At 45.3% G+C, this 21,296-nt stretch overlaps 1 protein-coding gene across 3 annotated transcripts in view; it reads left to right on the forward strand.

Moving 5' to 3' along the window:
* ABAT (4-aminobutyrate aminotransferase) overlaps positions 1 to 21,296 on the forward strand; it is a 58,415-nt gene that overhangs the window by 11,028 nt on the left and 26,091 nt on the right. For 2 of the 3 annotated variants that reach the window (XM_068699588.1, XM_068699587.1), the window contains exon 2: positions 9,937 to 10,052. In XM_068699588.1, the coding sequence (XP_068555689.1) occupies positions 9,983 to 10,052 (70 nt within the window). In that variant the 5' untranslated portion in view covers positions 9,937 to 9,982. Of the gene's footprint in view, positions 1 to 2,157; positions 2,539 to 9,936; positions 10,053 to 21,296 lie in introns of those variants that run through there. The other variant, XM_068699589.1, reaches the window with a different exon arrangement.

Consider the following 21,296-nt stretch of genomic DNA (forward strand, 5'->3'; position numbering starts at 1 on the left):
TAAGAAATTGCTGATGTGCATTTCCTTCACATCCAACTTCCTGTATGTGTGACTGTGAACACCTACAAGTTCTCTCAGTCCTTACTCCGTGCCTTGTGATACGTCCCCACCCGCATGAGGTTGCTGAACTTTCTGCGGCAGGTGAGCGTTGGCAAGTTGACTTCAAAGCTGGATTTTTTTACTGCCTGGCAGCCAGTGCAGGCCAGTTTCAGGGGGTTGTTTTGAGGCACGGTTCTGGAGCATGGCCAAGAAGGCCAACAGCATCCTGGCTTGCATAAGAAACAGTGTGACCAGCAGGGCTAGGGAGGTGATCGTCCCCCTGTACTCGGCTCTGGTACTCGGCACAGTACTCGGCACCTTGAGTACTGTGTTCAGTTTTGGGCCCCTTGCTACAAGAAGGACATGGAGGTGCTCGAGAGAGTCCAGAGAAGGGCGACGAAGCTGGTGAGGGGCCTGGAGAACAAGTCCTACGAGGAGCAGCTGAGGGAGCTGGGCTTGTTCAGCCTGGAGAAGAGGAGGATCAGGGGCGACCTTATTGCTCTCTACAGGTACCTCAAAGGAGGCTGTAGTGAGGTGGGGGTTGGCCTGTTCTCCCACGTGCCTGGTGACAGGATGAGGGGGAATGGGCTTAAGTTGCGCCAGGGGAGTTTTAGGTTGGATATTAGGAAGAACTTCTTTACTGAAAGGATTGTTAGACACTGGAACAGGCTGCCCAGGGAAGTGGTGGAGTCACCATCCCTGGAAGTCTTTAAAAGACGTTTAGATGTAGAGCTTAGGGATATGGTTTAGTGGGGACTGTTAGTGTTAGGTCAGAGGTTGGACTCGATGATCTTGAGGTCTCTTCCAACCTAGAAATTCTGTGATTCTGTGATAACCACCAGGTTTGAAAAAACAGTCTGCGTAGGTAAATGATACCAGATTTCAGGTTATGAATCCCCAGCCTGTTACTTAGGAATAGCACGGTGTCAGTGGGCTCTCAGTGGCTTCAGTAGTGGTGTGCTGGCGTGGTGGCCAATGGCCCACGGAGCACAGCAGAGCTCTGGAGAGCCCCGCGGTGACTCCAAGCCACGTTCTCCTGCAGTGGGTGCAAATGGGGCGTGTGGACGCTGGCATCGCTTCTGTCAGTGTGTAAACTGCTTGTTTCTGGATTATATGTCAGTGGAGGGAGACTGCAAGGTGTGTCTGGTCTGTCTGAATGACTTCGTCCCTTGCTGTACTTGTGTTTGAGCACGCTAACTACCACAGCATCCATCCCAGCCAAACAAGCACTGCTGAGAGAAGGTGACAGAACAAGGCATGTTGCTGTAACTGCAGCACGAACTAGCATCAGTTGTAGGGTCTGTGAATCACCAGGGATCTCAGCTGCTTCCCATACGCATCGCATCCTCTGTGGCCTGCTGCTGGTACCCCCTCTGTGCCTCAGCCCCTTTGCGGCACCGCAGCCTGAGTGCAGCTGCGGGGGCATCGGGCTGCTCCCTCGGTGGGCATGGCCACAGGCCTGGGCTTCTGTCCCGGGCCTCTGCCTCGGAAGGCACCATGCGGAGACGTGGTGTTGCCCGTCTGCACCCACAGGGCACACAGCGTGACATGGGTGCCGCAGCTCAGACCGCGGCCTGAGTCGTTCTGATGCCCTGAGTGTGGGTAAGTCACTGCCTCGCTTGTAATAATTACAGATTTCCGCTGTGATTTTCACCCATCGGTTGCCATGGCAACAGTGCAGCAGCTCAGCCGAAACGCTGTCATGCGGATTTAAAACTGAGGTGGCTCGGGCACATCTTCCCGGCCCCCCGGCACCATGGCAACCCATCAGGCCCCGCATCTTCCCTTGTGCCCCCCCAGTGTCATGGCAACCCGTTGGGCCCCCAGCCTGCAGGGGTGCAGTGGCACCAGGGCTACTTTCAGTCCCTGAGAGCAGCAGCAGGGTTTTTGTTTTCTGCCCGAGCAGCGCTCCGCGGGAGGTGGCGTTACGGTGCCCGCTGGCTCTTGTGCTCTCTGCGTCTGCGCAGGACCTGAAGGAAACAAGCCGAGGTGGTTTTGTGGTACTCCCTGGGTGGTACCCTGGGGATATTTGCAAACTGGAGTCAAATGAGGGGTTTTAAAGACAAAACCTTGTTCTTAAGTTCACACAGTTCTTGAAAACTAGGGGGGGGCATTTCGAGCTGTAATAGCCTGGCCCTGCGTCTCAGCTGTCTGTTTTCAGAAACCCACAGAGAAGGCGTGCAGATGAACTCGGCCGGTAGGAGCTGATGGGCTACACCTACACGTCAGAGGCAGTGGAGTGGTGGCTGGCAGTCAGATGATCTCGGTTCGGTTTCGTTAACTAGCGGTGTCCCCCCAGCTCAGCTCAGCTCGGGCTGGGGGTTCCTCCGGGCAACGGATGCCCGGTCCTGCTGCTAGCAGTCGCAGGCTGGTGCTGAAGGGAGCGACGGCAGCGGTGCTGCTCCTGCACTGCTCCTGGATGTGGCCCGCTTTAAAGTGAAGGGGAGAGCGGGTTTTGAAGCTGGCAAGCTGGCTGCTGCACATTTTCATCCAAGCCATGTAAGTGCCTTTGGCGTGTGCCGCGCGGTAGGGCTTAGTGCAGACTGTGCTGAGCCCGCGTTCGGGCTTTGGTACCACCACACGCAGGGGCCCTGGTTCCCCAGGGGAGGGTTTGTCTCTGCAAGCAGGCATGTGTGATGTGAAAATGTGCCCCCATGAATATGCATGCTTGGCTGTTATGCAGCTGGCTCGCTGGACCCCTTGTGAAAGAAATCCCCCGCGTGCATCTGCTTTTCTGTGTCTTTGGCTAAAGCAGGGGTCACCTTGAGAAGCCGGAGCGCTTGCTCCCATTTGAGATGTTTCCCTCGCTTTGGTGCAGGCTATCTCCAAGTGAGCGATTTTATGACCTCAGGAAATAAATAGTGCTTTGAAAGTACGGTTTACTGCATGCTGTTTTCGTGACCTTGAGGAGACTGTGATGGGATAATGAAGAATAAAATCTTAGAAGGAAGCTTTGCTTGAGGTTATTTTGGAATACTATAATTTTTCACAACTGCAGAGTGTTTGTGGAGCAGCTGAGCTGAAAAGCATGGCTGTGTCATAATTTCAGCTGTGTAACCCTTTGAGAACTGGACTGCCTGTTTTGGTGGGGAAATGTCAGGAGATAACACGCAAGGTTTGGATATCTTGTTATCTTCATTGAAAATAACGCATTCAAAATATGTGAGCTAGAAGAAAGGTTCTGATGGGTAGCTCACTAATAAAGATGGTACCGTGAAATATCCAAGTGCAGTTCTTGCTGTGGGAACTATTAAAGAATGAAAAACTAACACTAGAAGTAACATTTCAGCTAATATTAATTGCCATGCTTACTTTTACCAACATATATTTATACACAACTTCTAATATACAATCTATGCCAGTTTTATAGGTATTTTTACCTGTGGCTCTAGAATTTGCTTAATTCCTACCAGATGCTTTCTAGGCCCCCCATTTTTCCTTTCCTGAGACAATGCATTTCTTTCACGCACATATCATAGTTTAGCTGCTCCAATAGTTCTTGAATCAAAGATGAGCTGCTGAAAGGTTTGGTGGGTCACCTGAATTCTGGTGTGTCATAATTGCAACATTTCCACCTGGTTTTACACGTTGGATTTTGGACCAGGGATCATTTGTCAGGCCAATATTTGTGGGAGAGAGGGAAAACAAGGAGAGACAAGGGCAGAAAGATTAAACAAGTAAGTAAGGCATATCTGTATCCAACCACCAAGTGTGCTTATAAGACATCTGAAGAGGAGAACCTGGGCACATGGGAATAGGGACAGAATAATGACAATTCTGGCTGTGGGTGAGTGTGACGGCAGATCTGAAGGCTCCTGTCCTAGCTTCTTTAATGCCTCAGCCGTGACCTGATTGTTGGTGTGATTCGGCAGGTCGGTGTTGCTATGTCACGATGGATTGTGCATGGTACTTTCAAGCTATAAGCACGAGGTTTTGTCTTGCGTGTTGCATCTTGCTTCGTGCTTTTGCTGCTGTTTTCAAAACAGACTGACTGAAATGCCAGCTGAATGTAGAGGGAGAGAAGGTAGCTGTGCAAAAACCCAGTTTATTAGGGAAGGCTTACGCTGCCGTGTGCAATATTTACTGTTTTGTCAAGATGTGAAAGTCAAAACCAGACTCCCCATTTCTGTTCTTCTGAACGGTGGTGGGAGCGTTTGATCCTGTGGGTGTCAATAAATAAATAAGCAACCACGAATAACAGACACTTGAGCTTTACTTGTAACTATGACAACTGTGTCCTTGGTGACTTAAGTACAATCATGGAGTTCCCAATTACATCCTGTTCTACACAAAGCCACTAAGGTTATTAGAGGAAGAAACGTCAAAAGCAACTGTCAGCTTGTGAACTGTTGCCTGCCAAAATCCAGCTCGGTGGCAGACGCGCGCTCCCCCTTGCAGACACCCGCCACTTGTTTTGCTGTCAGTGCTGCTCGGTGGTACGCACCTTGGCAAGCTGTGCCCCCCAGGGCCAGACTTGCCAGTACAGGTGCCCACTTTCTGGACTGCTGTCTGTGAAACTGTAGGGATGAGCTCCTGAGCAGCTGGGGGGCTCTGCTGTGAGGTGGGGGCTGTCCCGCAGGCCTCTGCTGTGGAGCGGGGCCCAGCGGCTGCAGCAGGCCCACGTGAGGCATTTGGGGCCAGGGTGCTTTGTGACCACCCCGCTTTGGTGGCCCCTGGTTGAGCACAGCGGGTGAGGAGCCAGCTGGGCGAGCCACCCCTGAAGCTGAGGGGTTCAGCCCGTTTCTGTGCTGGGCTTCATAGAAAATGCGGTGCTGGCCTTGTGTGAAACTAAATGTGCGTTTTCATGAAATTACCTCTTAACGAGCCTTTCCTGTTCCCATGAAGGTTTCAGATAGCCTTAGCTCTAGCTATCATTACAAATTCTTGGTGATGCTCTAACAAACTTTTCTTGCAAATGCTGTTGTAAGCTAATTATTTTTTTTTCAATGAAACATGTCCTGAAAAAACACCTGTTGAAGTAGGAGGACCTGTTGTATTTCACTGTGTGCAGTCAGGCTTTCCTAACTACCCAGGCTTTATTGAACTCTTAACTCTGCTTCTGGGACCAAGTGAAATGCAGTTCAATACATTGACATGCTGGCAGGCTTTTTATTTTATTTATTTATTTATTGCTTTGTTGGTTATTCGGTTTAAGTGGCTCAAGCAGTTCAGTCAGGATTTCTGACATTACCTGGCATTCTGTCAGTAACACTGGTAAGTGGTTAAGAAGTCCATCGGCTTTTTCCTGCTGTAATCTATGGAAGGGGACGTTCCTGTTCTCCCCAGAGGAGTGTGGGGTGGGACATAACTGCAGTGCAGTTTTCAAACAGCAAATGCTGTGTATGTTGATTATTCTTTTTTTGTGGATACAATGATGCCATCAAGTTCTTGCATTCTTCCTCAAATGCAAGCTAAGGAAGGACTCGATAATGTTTAAATTATTCTCTTCCACTTACCCATACTTACATCTTCATGAAATTTCAAGGATATTCCAGACTCTGGGATGTCCTTGAGCTGTTTATATGAGCAAAATGCTTGAGCAGCATCACTTAAGCCATGAAAGATGCTTGCTCATGAGCACTAAATGCCTGGAGAATTGTCACTGTTTAACAAATGGCCTTGGATATTTTTTTTTTTTTACTGTTCATGTCAGAAGCTGCAATCCCATCCAGCTCCTTTTTCTCAGCCTTCCAACCTTCCTCCTGTTGTTTCAGAACCACTTATCCCATCTCTGACCATACGACAGTCCCTGCTTGCATGGTGGGGTCTGTGATGCCTCCTTAGTAGCCTCCTTATTCTGGCTCCATTATCTAAACTCTTCCCAATTTGCTTCTAATCATTCAAGTCTGATTTTCTTCCAGAAAAGCAGTCTGAAGAGCCCCCATGTGCAGTTGAGGAAACATTGTGGAGGCTAGAAAAGAAGTAAGAGCTCACAGGAGATAAAACACTACAAAAGACTGGACCATGAATGCTTTAGCATGTGGTGGGTCTTTGTATCATTAATTGGACTTGCTGTCCTGCAAAGCCAAGGAAATACACTTTTAATTCAAAAGAAAGCAAACTTTGCTTGGTTTTCACGTCAAACTTATAGAAAAGCCAAGTGAAGGAAAACAGCAAAGATGTAATTAATTTGCCTTTACCTCTGCCAAATACACATTGGGAAGACTTTGCGGAGTAATTGCAGTGTGCAGCTTTTGCTGCTGTTTCTAAAGCACCTAATTGTTCCTGGTAAATGGGTTTGGAACAGCTGAGAGATAGATGCTCCCGTGAATTTAAAACGGGTTTCCATGTCTTTGACATGAACTGGAAGAAGGAGATAAAAATCTGCAGTGCTGACTTCTAATACACATCTTACAATGTTTCTGCTTACCCTCTTACCTTTGAATCCATCCCGAGGATGCTTTCGGGGCAGGTTTTGCAAGCTGCAGTCTGAAACGCAGATGTCATGCTGCATTAGCTTCTCTGCTAGCAAGAGAGAACGGGTCATACAGAGTCCTCGTTTGTGGTTTTTGGCTCTTGTAAAAAGCGTCTGGATCAAGCGCCTTAAATGTTGGGGTCCCTCCCTAACTTGTTTTATTTTTTCCAGGGGTTCTCCCCACATCTTGAGTTCACAGAAACAATTTGTCTTTTATATGCTTGAAATAAGCTGCTGTTACTACTGCTGAATGACTGTTTGTCATTCCTGGTAACTAATTTTGCCTGTCAGAAATAATCACTTAGTACATAATTTTAGCAGATGCTGTTTTAAAAACAATACATCCAATTTTACATTGTATGCATAAAAAAAATCATGTATCCCCGTTTCATGTGATCTGTAGACTTAATGGAGCTGCTTCTTCGAAAATATATTTTCTTACTAAAAGAATGCGACTTTGTGACTTACACATGCATTGGCAAACACAGTTTATACGTAACACCCAGAATATCTGCAAAATTGATATATTTACCATTCACTTCAGAATAGCTGCTGTGTATAGTGAGCTCTAACCTCCAGCTCAGTCAGTTGCCACTAGAGGAAAAATATTTAAAGATGACTGTTGTGAATCTTTTTTCTGGAAAAGTCTCACTTCTTTGAAATCTAAGGTAGCTAGCATTTAATTGTAAAGCTAATCAAAAAAATTGTTCGTCACATCCCATGTACAATCTGATATCTGAAATTGGCAGGCGTATTTTGCCTAGATTTTAACACATCTGAAGCTGTAAGCAGCTGCTGCGGAGCAGCAGTGCTGATGGAGCATCGCTTTGCTGCAGCTTTGGCACGTGCACGAGCACTGATTTGTGCTGGCTTCCAAATTCTGCCCCTGCTGCTTGCAGCACTAGAACAAGCAAGGCCAGTGGGAATTGATCAAGAGATGGATTACGAAGGCAAAATTCAATTGGTTATTATGGCAACCAAATAACACGTGCTTAGACAAATGTCCCAGTCATATCAGCTAATCTACAGTGAGAATTTGTGTGCTTAACGGAGATGGAAAAGAAGTTGAATTTAGTTATGCTCATATGTGATATTACATGATTTATTCTGACTCTGGACTGGAAAATGGTAAAACTTTTTATATAACAGCTGCCAAGGAAAATTAGGGGTAAGCTGCTTTATTTTTAAACCTCTTGCAATAATATTTTCTATGACTTCTTCAGAAAGCCAATACCTTTTCAAAATGTAATTTTGAGCCTTTTATGAATATTGTATTTCAAACGTTAAAGGACTTTAGATAAACTGTAAATAGAAGTGAAAGGTAAAGTAGCGTTCTAGGAGCAAACACGTAGGAGATGACTCGCCTAGGAAAGGGAAAGGGGGTGTCGCTGAAGGAGACCTGGTCACTGACAGATAGGATGGTGTGGTGTGACTAGAAGGTAGGTTTGATTTGGATGTGAAGGGACATCTCATTAAGGACAAGGTAGACTAGTCAATTTGTAGCAAAACACCCACAGGAAATGACTCTAAAGGGAAGCGGAACACCAAAGTGAGTCACGGTGGGTTACGTTTTAGCTTTCTCATAGGAACGTTTGCACTGCTCCAGTTGTTGGCTCCTGCAAAGCTGTGCTCAAGTTAGCTTTTAACAGGCTCCTGGAGACTTCTAAATCTTGCAGAGCAAAGTTAAGGAGGAAATTGAAGGTTGCAGGAGTACAGAGGAGGTGAGTAGCTCTGAGCAGAGGACGTCAAAGTAGTTAATCATTGTGAGAGATGCTGGGCTGATTGGCCCTTTAGCAGCTTTTTTTCCACTGTGGTGATTTCACTGACTCAGACTCACCTTTGTTTTTTGCTGGAGAATGACTGAGATAAGAAATGCATGGTATTGGGATTTTCATAAGTCTAGTTCCTTCTACGTTCCAAACCTCACAAAGCTGAGCAAGCTTTTTGTAGACTGCGCACAAACGTTGTGCAAGTGTTTGCTCACCTTGGCAGATTACAAAATACATCAGTTTTTGAATTGAACTCAGAGCAAACTGCAAGAAACCAAGTGCTGCGTCAGTGGTCTGGGAAGGCACAGGGAAATTTCCTTGTACCAAAGCATTAATGTTGTCTGTGAATTAATAGATCTCTGCAGATGAGGATGTCTTTTTTTGCTTTATTTTGTCAATTCTGAAAAATCTGAAGTGTGAAGGAAAGCAAATGGTGTGTTGACTAAAGATGATACAGAAATAAAACTTCTGATATATTACTGTGGGATAAGAGATGCTTCCTGCCATTGCAGCTTGATGTGTTCCCTGCATCCAGTGCCCAAGGAGTGTTTGCGTGCTGTACCAAGGGCACAAGAAGGATGCCGGCAGGGAGCTGTGGTCTCGCTCTGTGGGAGGAGCAGCACCTTTCCGTGGAGCTCTTCCCGGGAGGTGTACGGGTGGTGGCCGCAGTTCCCTTTGGACTGCAAGCCTGGATCCGTTGCCAGCAGATGGCCTGCCCCTACTGGGGGCAAAAGGGCACCCAGTGAGGAGGAAAATGTCAGCATGGTCTCTGCACAGACAAGCAGGGCCTGTGAAGTCCTAGGTAGAACACGCCAGATTTTGAAGCGTAAGGTTTGAATTTAACCTGTATCGTAGATAATAATTTAATAACCTCTTCTATCTACTTGTGCCTTCCAGACAGGCTTTCTGTGCAGGTAATCCAGAATGAAAAAGGAGTCATATTAGCATCCATGCTACTGGACTTGACAAAGTCATTCCGATTCAGCTGGCTGAGGCTGGAAGGGAGCTCTGGAGGCCTGCTGCTCCGAGGCCTGCTCACACAGGGCCACCCAAAGCAGATGGCCGAGGGCAGTGTCCAGCTGAGTTTTGAATACTACCAAGCAGGGAGACTCCACAACCTCTTCTATGGTTTAGGTGGAACTTACTGTATTTCATTTTTCACCCATTGCCTTGTCCTCTCACTGGACAGCACTGGGAGGAGCCTGACTCTCTTTGCGCCCTCCATCAGGTACATGCCTTGCCTTCACTAGGCTGAACAACCCCGGCTCTCACAGGCTGTCTTTGGAGAGATGAGATTGCTTGGTAGAAACTGTGTTTTCAAATAATTGTTTTTCTTTTATTTTCTAGTGTTTCTCATGCTGTCTTTTTGGTTTAGATGAAGTTTTTATCATGAACATAGGTTTGGTCTTAAGTAACACATTGTCTTGAGAGACTGACAAGAAAAAAAAATATTAAATGATTAACTTAGTCTAACATGCATACAGAAAGTCGATGAGCAAGCAAAGAAGGGAAGCTAAATGATGATCTTTTATGTCTTGGCCCCACTGAAGTTGGGAGTTACAAATTTACTCTGGTAGTCATTTGCCTTAACAGGACCTAGTGTCAGACTCAGGTCTCAGTCCTGATACCGAAAGGAGAAATTGAAATGAATGGCACAGTAGCTACATCCACAGGGACATGAATAAATGTTTTTCTTTTTTTTTTCTCTTCCAGAACATCAGCCTCAAGATAGAGTCTTTTTGAGTAAAGAAAACATAAAATGGCGTCAATGTTGCTTAGTCGACAACTGAGCTGTTGTCTGCAGCAGAACTCCAGGCTGCTTGTATTTGGTAAGTGGTTTTTGTACTATTTGGTTTGTATTTGGTAGCATTCATGTTATGCTAGGGAAGAAAATTCCAGTTTGAAAGTTGCTGGGGTTTATCTAGTGCTGCATCTTTCAAAACTTGAACAATACTGCGTTCTGCTTCTCGGATAGTGATGCAGTTGTAGTACAGAAGTGGCACACAGGGATGCTGTGGGTTTTTATGTGATTTTTTTTTTGTTTTGTTGGTTGTTTGTTTTTTAATTTGGCAAATTGAAAGACTCAGCATGTTTACAGTGCAAATTATTAAACAAAACAAAGCTCATCAGCCCTTGGAACTCTAACAGGGCTGCTTTCTCATGCTACGTGGTGCAGAGGTGAAAAAGTCATCCATCAAAATCACCTTTTGCCATCATAGCATGCCCCTGCCTGTCTTTCTTTGTGGGGAGGTTTTGTGTGGCTGACACCAGGAGGTGGCCTTTGCTGGGGGTATTTTTCTGCCTGCACTCAGCTCTAATGTAAAATAAAGGCCTAACCCACAGCTTCAGGCTGTTTTCTCCTAAGTGTATGATGACAAGTTCTTGCTAGACCCCTGCTCCTAGGTTAGCACATGTACATTGACCCTCCAGTCTCATGAAATACATGCGCAAACTTCGGTCTCGTGCTTTTAAAGTGCAAATTTCTTTTGGTCTTTTTGGACAAAGTGTTGAACTTAAGATCTAGTGTCCACTTTATGTGCTGTTACACTGAATACAGTATGGCTCAATGGCTTTTTTTGTGACCAAGTAAATATTAATGTTTCTTTTCTTCTAGGCCTTCTGCTGAGCCAATGTGCTCCTTGTGCCACTGCCATGCAAACACAGAACCCCTCCATTTGCTTAGAAATTTAAAAAAAAAAATAAATTTGATTCCCTTTTAAACAATAAACTTTGGGGAGCAACTGACCTTTGGCTAAAGAACAGAACGTTTGGTCTTGTAGCTATTGGAAAAGTATTAGGTCAGTGTTTCAGGACTGGATGCCCTTTATTTATGGGAGTGATGCACTGATTACCCAAGCTGTGCAAGAGCAGTGATCGTTTGGTCGATAGTGGCCAATGGAAAGTGCTTGCAGCAAGTAGGCCCTCAGCAGCTGCCAGTCCTCTGAGCTCATCTGTTGTCTCGCTATCACTTAACACTCCCTGTCTCTCCCAGCATCTTGCACACTTCCTGATGCTCCCTGCCCAGGAAGACAAATCACTACAGCTGTGCAGTGCACCTGAGGTCCCTGAAGTGCAGCTGGGCTAGCTTTTCTGTTCTCACCATTGCAATGAAGGGCGGCAGTACAAAAGAAATGCAACTCTGGGCCCCAGAAGGCCATCCTTTTCAGAAACTTGTAAGTGGAAAAGCTGCTAAAAGCAGGCTTATAGCAAAGGATGGAGGGCCTTGTTGGCATGTTGTGTAGCAGGCACGCTGCTTTGGGTGCATGTCTCCAGAGATAAAACATGGAGCAAAAGCAGAAGTCCCTACCAGAAGGAACTGTCTCCTGGTAATTTTTTAGCCTGCTACGTTCCTGGCTGACACAATAGGCAGGAGACTGACAGCTGTAGAAAAAATGTGAGCTTCGGGTCATTTTCCTGCTGAGTACCCGCCAAGGCTGCAGCACTGCTGGTCACACTGCTGGTCTCTGCTTGTTTTTAGGGAGATGCAGAGGGTGATGTCCAATTTCTGCCTCAGGGTGCTCTCCTCCGACATGTTTTTGAGCATGCAAACTCCGAGCTGTACAGACTGAGAAAGACTCCTCATACGTTACTCCCACAAAATTCCTGCAGTGCCATTTGGTCTGCTGTTTTTTTCAGTGAGATACTGAAATGGCAGGGTTTGCAAAGGGGAGGTGGAGAGGAGAATAGCTTGCCTCTTGGTAGAAGTCTCTCTGTCTGTGGGCTGTGATGTTTCAGTTGCGTGTCTGCATTGAGTGCAATAATTCACACAGCTTGAATCTATTATAAATTTATTTAGAGGAAGAGAGTCTTCCTCCTTGATTATTTCTGATTTTTAAAGCAAATGTGGGTGGTAGCGTTGCGCTGGCCCTGAGCATGAACTAAGCTGGTTTCTGACAAAAAAGGGGCATGTGAAAAGGAAGGATGTTGGCAAGTTTGCATTCACTGTGGCAGAGAATTGCACCCACATTCACTGTTGTAAAACACATGGGAACAAAGGAAACTAAACTCAATATTAATCAAAATATTTCTAGGAATTTTTTCTCTGGTTGTATGTGGGAGATGGTGTTTAATTCTAATCGAGATAGATTTCAAGTCCTCAAATCTTTTAACGAATGTGGGATAAGAGTTAAGCATCTGGGAGGAGAATCTTCTTTACTTGACCATTGCTTGTGGTGTTCTAATTCCTAACACAGTGCTAGTCCATGGCCAGATAACTACAAAACGAAAACTGAAAATTGTTTAAGCTGATTAAAGTGTAAAAGCTAAGTGAAATGTATCGATGTAACATACAAATTAAATCTTCCCCATACATGTAAAGCCTGTAATAATTTGGAGTCCTTATGCTTTCCTGAAAAATAATAATAAGCTGTAATCAGGTATCAATTTGTTGTCTGTATATATTTCTTGTACTTGATAGTTTGCTGTCTAAGGTACAGTTTAATAGAATTTGAGAGGTGGCAGAAGAACATCGATAGACAGAGTAGCTAGCATAATATATATATGTGTTTTTAACAAATAGTCCTGCATAGTGCTCTCAGTACAGCAACATCGAGACAAGCCCAGGAGAGGCAGCTGATGCTGAAGAAATACTGGCGTTTCTCAGTGTACATCGTCAGCTGAGCGCTGCAGTCACAGCTGCGGTGCCATCAGCAGTCTCCGTGCTGCAGGTTAATTAGGGCTGACAGTCAGAATCACGCACTAGCCCCACTTCGTGCTACCTCTGGTTTGATCGGCTGTGTCTGATGGGAAAACTATTCCATTTCTGTGCTTCAGAGGTGGGCCAAATCATAGTTTGTTGTTAGATGGTAGAGCAGCAGCACAGTTATGAGGACTCTAGAGATCTCGGTTCAGTTTCCTGCTGATTACCCTGAGGGGTTGAATTCTTCTTTGATTCTTGAACTGGAAAGCATGCCAAAAGGCCAGTCTTCTGCCTTAAGGAGGCATCAGTTCCCATTAGTGCTCGCACATGCTCCTCCAGGATGCTGACCTGCTCTTAAAAGCCCCCAGCGGTGCGGCTTCTGCAGCCTCCCCAGGCAATCTGCTCTGTTGCTGAATTGCCCTTATCTTTAGAGCTTTTTTCCTAATGTTTAACCTAAGTTTCAAAAACAGGAAAAGTCAAATCCTTACTATTTGTCCTATCCTCAGTGGACCTGGAAGCTGGAATGTTTATTTCTTCTTAGCAGAAGCCTTCTACATATTTGAAACCTATTACCTCTCCCAAAACCTTGTACTTCTGTCTCAGATGATTTAAATAATATTTCAATCTTTCTTCATAGATCCAGTTGTTCTCCTCCAGTTACTCAGCACTTTTATTGCAGTGCCCTAGGTGAACTAACTCTGGTTGAGGCCATACCTTACATATCTCAGCCTGTTTCCTCGCTCTCTTCAGAGAATAATACCACTTTATCTCACCGGCGTGCTGCAGTGAAGACTGAGAGACGTTCGTGTTCATTCTTGACTTGTCCCCATCACAGTTATCTGGAAGAGGTTGGAAAACCATGAGAACGCTTTACCCTAATCCTTCTTTTGTCTCCAGTATTAATACTTGCTACGACCTATTGCATTTTTTTTGTTCTGTTTATACATTAGAAGTTTCCCTAGAAAATCAGGACAAGAAGTGAAGTGGTCTGAGGTCTTGCTCTGCCTAACGCAAACCATATTAACATCCAGATAATATTTCTCTCTTTCAGTAGAGAGAATAAACTGGATATGTTTGAGGGATATGTGGGAGAAGCAAAGATCATATCCCTTCTCTGGGTGATAGAGGGCACAAACTTGAGGTCCCCTTCAGCTGCTGCCCTGAGAACCAGCCGCTGATGACCTGGAGTGCAACCTCTCCTGCTAGCCTGAGGAACCTTTCCTTCCCAGCCTGATCTGTATCTCAGCTTTTCTGCCGAAAGCTGAGACACATGGCAATGCTCAGATAAAAAATGGTGGCTGGACAACTACTGGCCAGGAGGCTGTGCTGCAAGGCCAAGTTTGGGCAGCAGTTCTCAGCTCCTTAAGGCGAAGGAGGACAAGTAAGGCCCATGACATCCCCATCTAATTTCCCGTTCCTTCTGTCCCACACGGGGCAGCCATGGTAATGTTGGCTGTTTTCCCTTGTGGCTGTTAACCTCTAGAGGGGTCCTGATGAACTTTCACTTACTGTGGTCTGCTGGGCTGCAAATGAGGCACAATGTTATGGCTGATTCACATCACAAGTTCTGCAGGAAAACTAGCAGCTTGGTGCTCCCATTAGTGCTGAAGAGTTGATTTGGGATTATGGTGCATTTGGGGGGAGGGAGCTGTTCTTGCGCTTTCTTTTGGGAGCCTCCACTCCTGTTTACCCTCTTTGTTTTCAGGTTTGGTCTTGGTCTTTGGAGAATCCTTTTCCCATAAAATCTCCAGTGTGTATGTGGGAATCCTGAAACCCAGTCAGTCTCATGTGGAGCAGCTTCTGATCTTGCAGCATAAGCACTCTGTAAATAGCAGTCTCAGTTTTCATAATATTATGCAACAGCAATGTTCGCTTTCCAAACACCTCTAGTTAGCCTGGGCTTTTGCCATTGCATTTCAAGAGCTGTTAGTAACAGATTATACTTGCAACACCTAAAATAGTATTTGGGGGAAATCACAGTCCTCCTACATTAGGCTGTCAGGGCCTCCATGCTCCAAAAATTCAATCTGGAAGGAGGTTTGGGAGACACCATGGAGTAGAAGCTACAGACACACATGGGAAATTGCCTTTCTGCACTTGTACAGGGCAGCAGTGTATGGCACGTGCAACGTGCCTCCTTTGGGACTGGGGATCTTTCACTCTACACGCTTTCACAGCAAAACATTTGAATTTGAGAAATGTGTCAGCATTTATTTTTTCTATCTTTTCTTTTTTGCCTTAGGATAGTTCTTCCTCTTAATTACACTGATATAATTACAGTGCCTCCTCTGGAGTTTCTCTCAGGTAATATCCAGTTGTTGTACGTTCAGGAACTGTATTTATAGAGAGTGGTTTTGGTCAAGCGTATCAGAGGTCTAAGTACTTCCTAGGCCTCTGGTAAACCTACCTGTCAGAGATCACTGCTTACACCAGAGACCTGCTAACAGTAGAGCTCTTTGTGACTGCTAACATCACCAAATGTTAGAAGGGTGTAATTATATTAATTATGTTGCTATAGCAATGTGGTTCTTTATTAAAAATTGCTGAGTGAGACACCTGGTGAGTGATGAGGATAGCTTAGAAAACAGGAGTTGAAATACGAGCTTTTCTGTCTGCTGGCAAATGATGACATCCTGTTACATGAAAAGGAAGAATGATAATTTGCTGATGTTAAACACTCAAGTGTTTAGAAGGATGCTGTATGTTGTATAGAGCTTTGAAGAGTCTGCCAGAAGCAAGAAAAGTAGAATTTAATTTGTTGTACTCACCATCTTCAAATGAGAGGGGTCAAAAGTTCTCTGCAAGTCATTTAGCTGATGTGGTCTCTGATAATTAGGTTCATTAATCACGCATCATTTGTTTTCTGACTTTTGATTTGATGTTAAGAGATACTCTGTTCAGTCTTATTAGCTACATGTAATTTAAAAGCCTTCATAATGCTTTTTTAAGAAGAGTCATAGTATTTGGTCCTGTTCTTATGCTAAGTTAATATACCATGAGAAACTCCTTTTTCATTGCTGTTTGATCACAGACCTCAACAGAAAGTCAGTAGGTTGAGTTGGTCCATTGGCTCAAGAGCATAAATATTGATACATCTAGGAAAAAAAATATATATTTGCTTGGACCTGGTAAGAATCTGTCACTTATATATTCTGGAGATGCAAATTCAAAACCAAGACCTGAATCATCAGTCACAAAATGGAGTAGCTTCATTTGCAGAGTTTCTGTTGCAGAGTAACTTGACATTAAAAAGTCAAACAGGACTAATTCGATCCAAGCTGTAATATACATTCAGTGCCTTCGAGAGAGAGAAATTCCAGCTGAGCAGACGTGGTACAGTTAACTAGGGATGCATTGCAGTGAGTGGTCTGATTTACTTGATCTACTGATTTACTTGCAAGGCTCGCAGAGTACTTGGGCTCCATTTGTTGGACAGGGCATTACTGACTTGTGCAGTTTTTGGAGTCTATTCTGCAATTACTTGTGCACTTTAGTCTTCTCTACCTGCTAAGCTGAGTTGTGTTACATCAGGACACCTGATTTCCCAGGAACGCTACGTACCTAGTTCTGCTTTTGTTATAACGATGGATGTGCTTGTGCACCATGGTGCTGGTCATGCACTCAGATATGTGTATCTCTCTGTGCCCATGAAACATGCTGGTGTGTTGGTTATGCACACAATTGCTGCTTATCGTGACGGATTGGGCCATCTGCCATACATGTGATTACAACTTTTTTTTTCCTTCAAATGAAAAATCCTATTTCAGGTGTAGGATTGGGCCCAGGCCCACCAGTTAATGTGCTGTCAGTGAGCAGTACTTCTGGGTGCAGGTAGGCCTAGAGAGCCTGTCCATACCAATCCCTTCCTTCCCAATGTGTTGGCAGGATGAGGTAACACAAGCCATTTTAATTTTCTTCGTGGCAGGCTGTTCCTTCAGATTCAAACCATAGCATTTGCCTGAGCTAGGAGGTGGAATGACCCTTTGGCAAGCACAAGGACCAGTAAATTGGTAAAGCTGTCCTTATACTGGTGTTCATAAAATGAGACACACCGTGGGCTCTTGAAAGCAAATGTATAAATCAAATTTGTATCAGTGAATCAGCCGAAAGATCACTTGCTCGTAGAACATGATGACGTCTAGCATGCTTTAGGAGCTAATAAGCAAATGAAGGGAAACCTGTCACTTGTGTTGCTCCTTTTTTAGGTGACTCTGGTTCACTGACATCCTGAAAGTAACTGAGGTTTGGCTAAACTGCTCCTGAAAGCTGTTTAAAACAAAGTAATCTGTCTCATAAATTGACCAACATCACTAATATAATAAAAATGATCTTCAAAGCAGCTCTTCTTCGGGCAGACTGGCATGCTTTAGTTTCACTTGAGCAACCTTTGCTGTGTATAAAACCCGTCTGTTGACAGGTACAAGCTGTGCCAGTGTGAATTGATGCAGCACCACACAGCAAAGCTCTGCTCATTTTTAATCGCTCATGTGTGCCTTTAGCACATATCTAGTTCAAATATCAGTGCAGAAGAGGCTGTTGCATAAATAGCAGCAAAAAGATGATGCTGCTAGCTTCTGTGGTCTTTGCTGCTCTACTGAGCATTTCTGGGAGGCTGGTTGCCCCCTCCCCAAAGTAGTCTTTATTTAAAAATCACAGAAATACAGCGTGCTAAATGTTTCCCCTAACAGGAAGATTGCACGTGCACGTTACTGATAGACTTGTTTACAGGCTGTGAGTCTTGGAAGGGTTTCCTGATGCCCACTCGCTTTGTTACGCTGAGATAGGTGTTAGTGTCCAGGGAATGTGGCCTGATTTCCAGAGATGGGCAGCTGCTGTTCCACATGGGAGGAACGTTGGCGATGGTGGAAGAGGAGGAAGGTGCATGTGGGTCCTAGTTCACCTGTCTTGGATGTGCAGCTTTGTCAAACTTGTCAAAAGTGTACTTGCCATATGTTTTCAGGAGAGAGGAAGTTGGAGAAAAGTTCTTGTTGGAGAAAGTTCTGGAGAAGAAGGCAACATTTGCTGTTTGCAGAACAAGTCAAAAAGGTTCCTCCCAGTAAGGCTCATACGTGCTGCGTGTTTTGGCTTTTCAAAACTCCCTGCTGAGGCTGTCACTGCAGAGAACAGGGTCTAGAGCTCTCCAGCAGAAACGCCCTGAATTACATGTTCCTATTAGCTCCTTTTCAGCAGAGGAATGAAGTGACCTGCAGTGGAGCATGACTATAATATAAGCAAGTCTTTTCTTTTAAATGACTCAGAAAACAGTTTGGGGCCACAGAATTCGTAATAATGAAATAACAATAAAGACTTCAGCTTATTAAAACAACTAAAAGAAGTTCACTTTTTCCTTTACATCTGGAGGAAAACTCATTTTACAAGTATGTTTAAGTCAAACTTTTAAAAATAGTGGTAAAGCTTTAAACCTGACAAAATGTAAAAGTTCCCTGTATCTGTTATGGGAAATGGCAGCTTGGGCTATGACTGGTTAGAAAGAGGGTTCCAGGCATGTGTTCCTTTTGCTTTGTACACGCCCTGCAACCATAGTTCAAAACCATCAAGTGCGAGATAAGTGAACGTGCTTCCACACCTTTAACAAAAAATACCAGCAAAGTAATACCAGAGTACAATAAAACATTTGTGTCTTACTATAAAGCTATTTCCCTCTCACCCCTGTTCTATTTGGCATGTTACTGGGCAACATTATAAACCTTAGTAAATCTTTATTGTGTAGGTATTTCAGAGTACTTGGAGCAGAAAATACCTGCACAGAACACCAACAGAAGGGTTATTGGTGGTACTTCTTGAAAGCTCATTAGATTTTTATTTATTTATTACTTTATGAGGTTTACAAACTAAATGCTGTTTTTCTGTTATTCAATGAAGCAGATTAGATTTAATTATTTCATGGTAGATTAAAGACCTGAAATAGTCTTTTTTTTTTCATGCTTATATTTCTAAATGCATCAGATCCATTTTTTTTTCCATATCTTTTATGCTACTGCTGACTTCCAAAACGCCCTCGGTTTTCTGTGCCTCTCTTGGTGCTCTCCCCTGTACCACACAGCAGCACATGGAGCCTGGTAAGGGAGAGGAGAGGACAGAGGGCAGGGAAGTGAATCTCCTGCCCTCCATCTGCACCATACGATTCAGGGATGCCCAGAATAGTTGTGGGCCCAGCCCAGCTCTGCAGAAAAGAAGGTTAAAAGGAAAGGAGGGGGGATATTGTAGTGCCCTGTGACATGCAGGGGGACAGTAAATTCTTCCATAGGAGGGAGAGAGCAGGGCTTGTTGAGGGGAGGGATGGAGATGAAGAGCACGGGGGCTTGGGTGATGCAGAAGAAATTGAAATGTTCCTGCTGGCTTGCTGTGATGTCCCATCAGGGAAGGAGCTGGGGGCATGGAGGGGTTGGTGGGGTCTCTTTTTTCCCCTTGTAGACTTCGTAAGCTGCCTACTGGATCCGCAGCTTTATCAGCTCTGTATTATGTAGCTTCTGCTGATCTTTTATCTGCAGTAGCTTTTTTTTTTCTGGCGGAACAGTTGCCATGCAGTCTGCAATTTACATGAATGCTAAACAGAATGACACAAAAATGAAGTGGTGTTGCTGTAACAAAACCTATTAATAGCTTCGCGGAGAGGCAGTGACGCATCTCAGATATAACACTTGGAATTAAAGCTGGGGAGAAGATTTCTCTTTGCAGACCAAGTTTTCCCAAAATGAGCAGCGAGTTTAAGTGCTCAGCTAGAGATACTTCCAACGGGCTGTGATTTTGCAGATAAACTTTCTCAAAATCAGCCTTGCTTGACACATCTCTCAGTCGTAGCCCCCCGGGCCCATCTGCTCCCCCTGCCTCAGCAGGGCCACCCCAAGCAGGGGGCCCAGGCCCGTGTCCAGGCAGCTTTGGGAGACCTCCAAGGAGGAGACTCCACAGCTTCTGAGGGCAACGTGGGCCAGGGCTCCAGCACCCACACAGCACAGAAGTGCCTCCTGTGCTCTGGTTTGTGCCCACTGCCTCTTGTGCCCATCTCAGCCTGGGCTTACCAAATCCGAAGACAACGTCTCTAATCACAGTTACAAACCTTGGCCAAACAGCGATGTTCAAAGCAATGCTGAGCACTCTCAAAGCATAGCCTCTCTTTCCTTGATAAATACTTATTTGACAACTGTCATTTGAAAACAAGAACGCTTCTGGTGATTTTCTTAAATGAAGTTGTGGCTGTGAGGGGCGGTTGTGGATGCCCCTTTGTGCGCTTGGGCGCTGCCTGCCTCGCTGGGTGCCTGCCTTTCAGGGGTGATGGTGACATGGGGTGTGCTGTACCAGCACTGTGCTGCCAGAGGTGCTTCTGTCACCTTACTTCAGCCACCCGCCACCCCTCTGACCTGCAACTCGGCCTTCCTCTGAGAGAAAGGGAGCTGAGGATCTTCACGTGAGGTTTTGCAAATTGCACCATCTTAAAATGCCCGTCGCAGCCCAAAACAGGTGATGCGCTTATCTTTCAGGTGTTAATCTGCTGCAGGAGCAATGCCCCTAAGTTGAGTTTATTAAGACCAATTTGTCATTGATACCGTGCTGTGCGAGGCCTTGCAGGTGCTTGATGATAAAAGTCACAGGACTGTCAGGCGGTTAGTTCAGTCCAGCACTTAGTCACAGTGTGCAGAGCTAGCTCATAGTCTCTTGCTGGGCGCCTCAGTAAAGCCATCAAGTCTGTACTTCCTCTGTTGCAAACGTACAATTACCCCCTAAACCCCTGAATGGAACATACACATATTCCAAATGGATGCTTAGCATTACTGAAATGGTGCTTCCTGACACTTCCCGATCACATCAGCCTGGTGGCGCGGGTAGGCCGTGTCCCCAGCTTCCCTTTTGCATGGCGGTAAGCAAAGCATGTTCTGTTCTGTTCTGTTCTGCTCCACTTGTCCAAAGCACGTCCTTCACTTCCCTTCTTTCTGCCACTCAGGCGTGTAGGGAGCCCAGGGCTGGGAGGGACCAGATGCACTCAGCAGGGTCTCTCTGTCACTCCGGCCTCCAACACTGGGTTGGTGCTGGTTTGTGGGGACTGCTGTGTGCACGTGCTAGCACAGCTAACCAGGTACTGGGATATAGGCCTGTCTCTCTATTTTGTACATCCAGCACTCCTCTGAGCTAACAGGCTATTTGTGCCCTATCTGTCTCTAATCGATGTAGAGTGCTCCTTTCTGGCCTTCTCACACACCCCAATTTGGGTGGAGAGAACAAGCTTGGAGAACTGAAAGGTGCTGCCAGAACTTTGTGGCTGGGCACTGACTGACACTTGTTGGGGTCAGAGGTTAGAGCTTTGTACACGTAGATTTTAGATGACCAAGGTTGAAAGAGCTGCTTTTCCAGCTCTGCTTTTCCAGCTCTGCTGGCTGAATCCCACCGATACCGTGTAACATTTCTGCGTTATTCGAAA

This window comes from Anas acuta, chromosome 15 (assembly GCF_963932015.1).
Source record: "Anas acuta chromosome 15, bAnaAcu1.1, whole genome shotgun sequence".
NCBI lineage: Eukaryota > Metazoa > Chordata > Aves > Anseriformes > Anatidae > Anas > Anas acuta.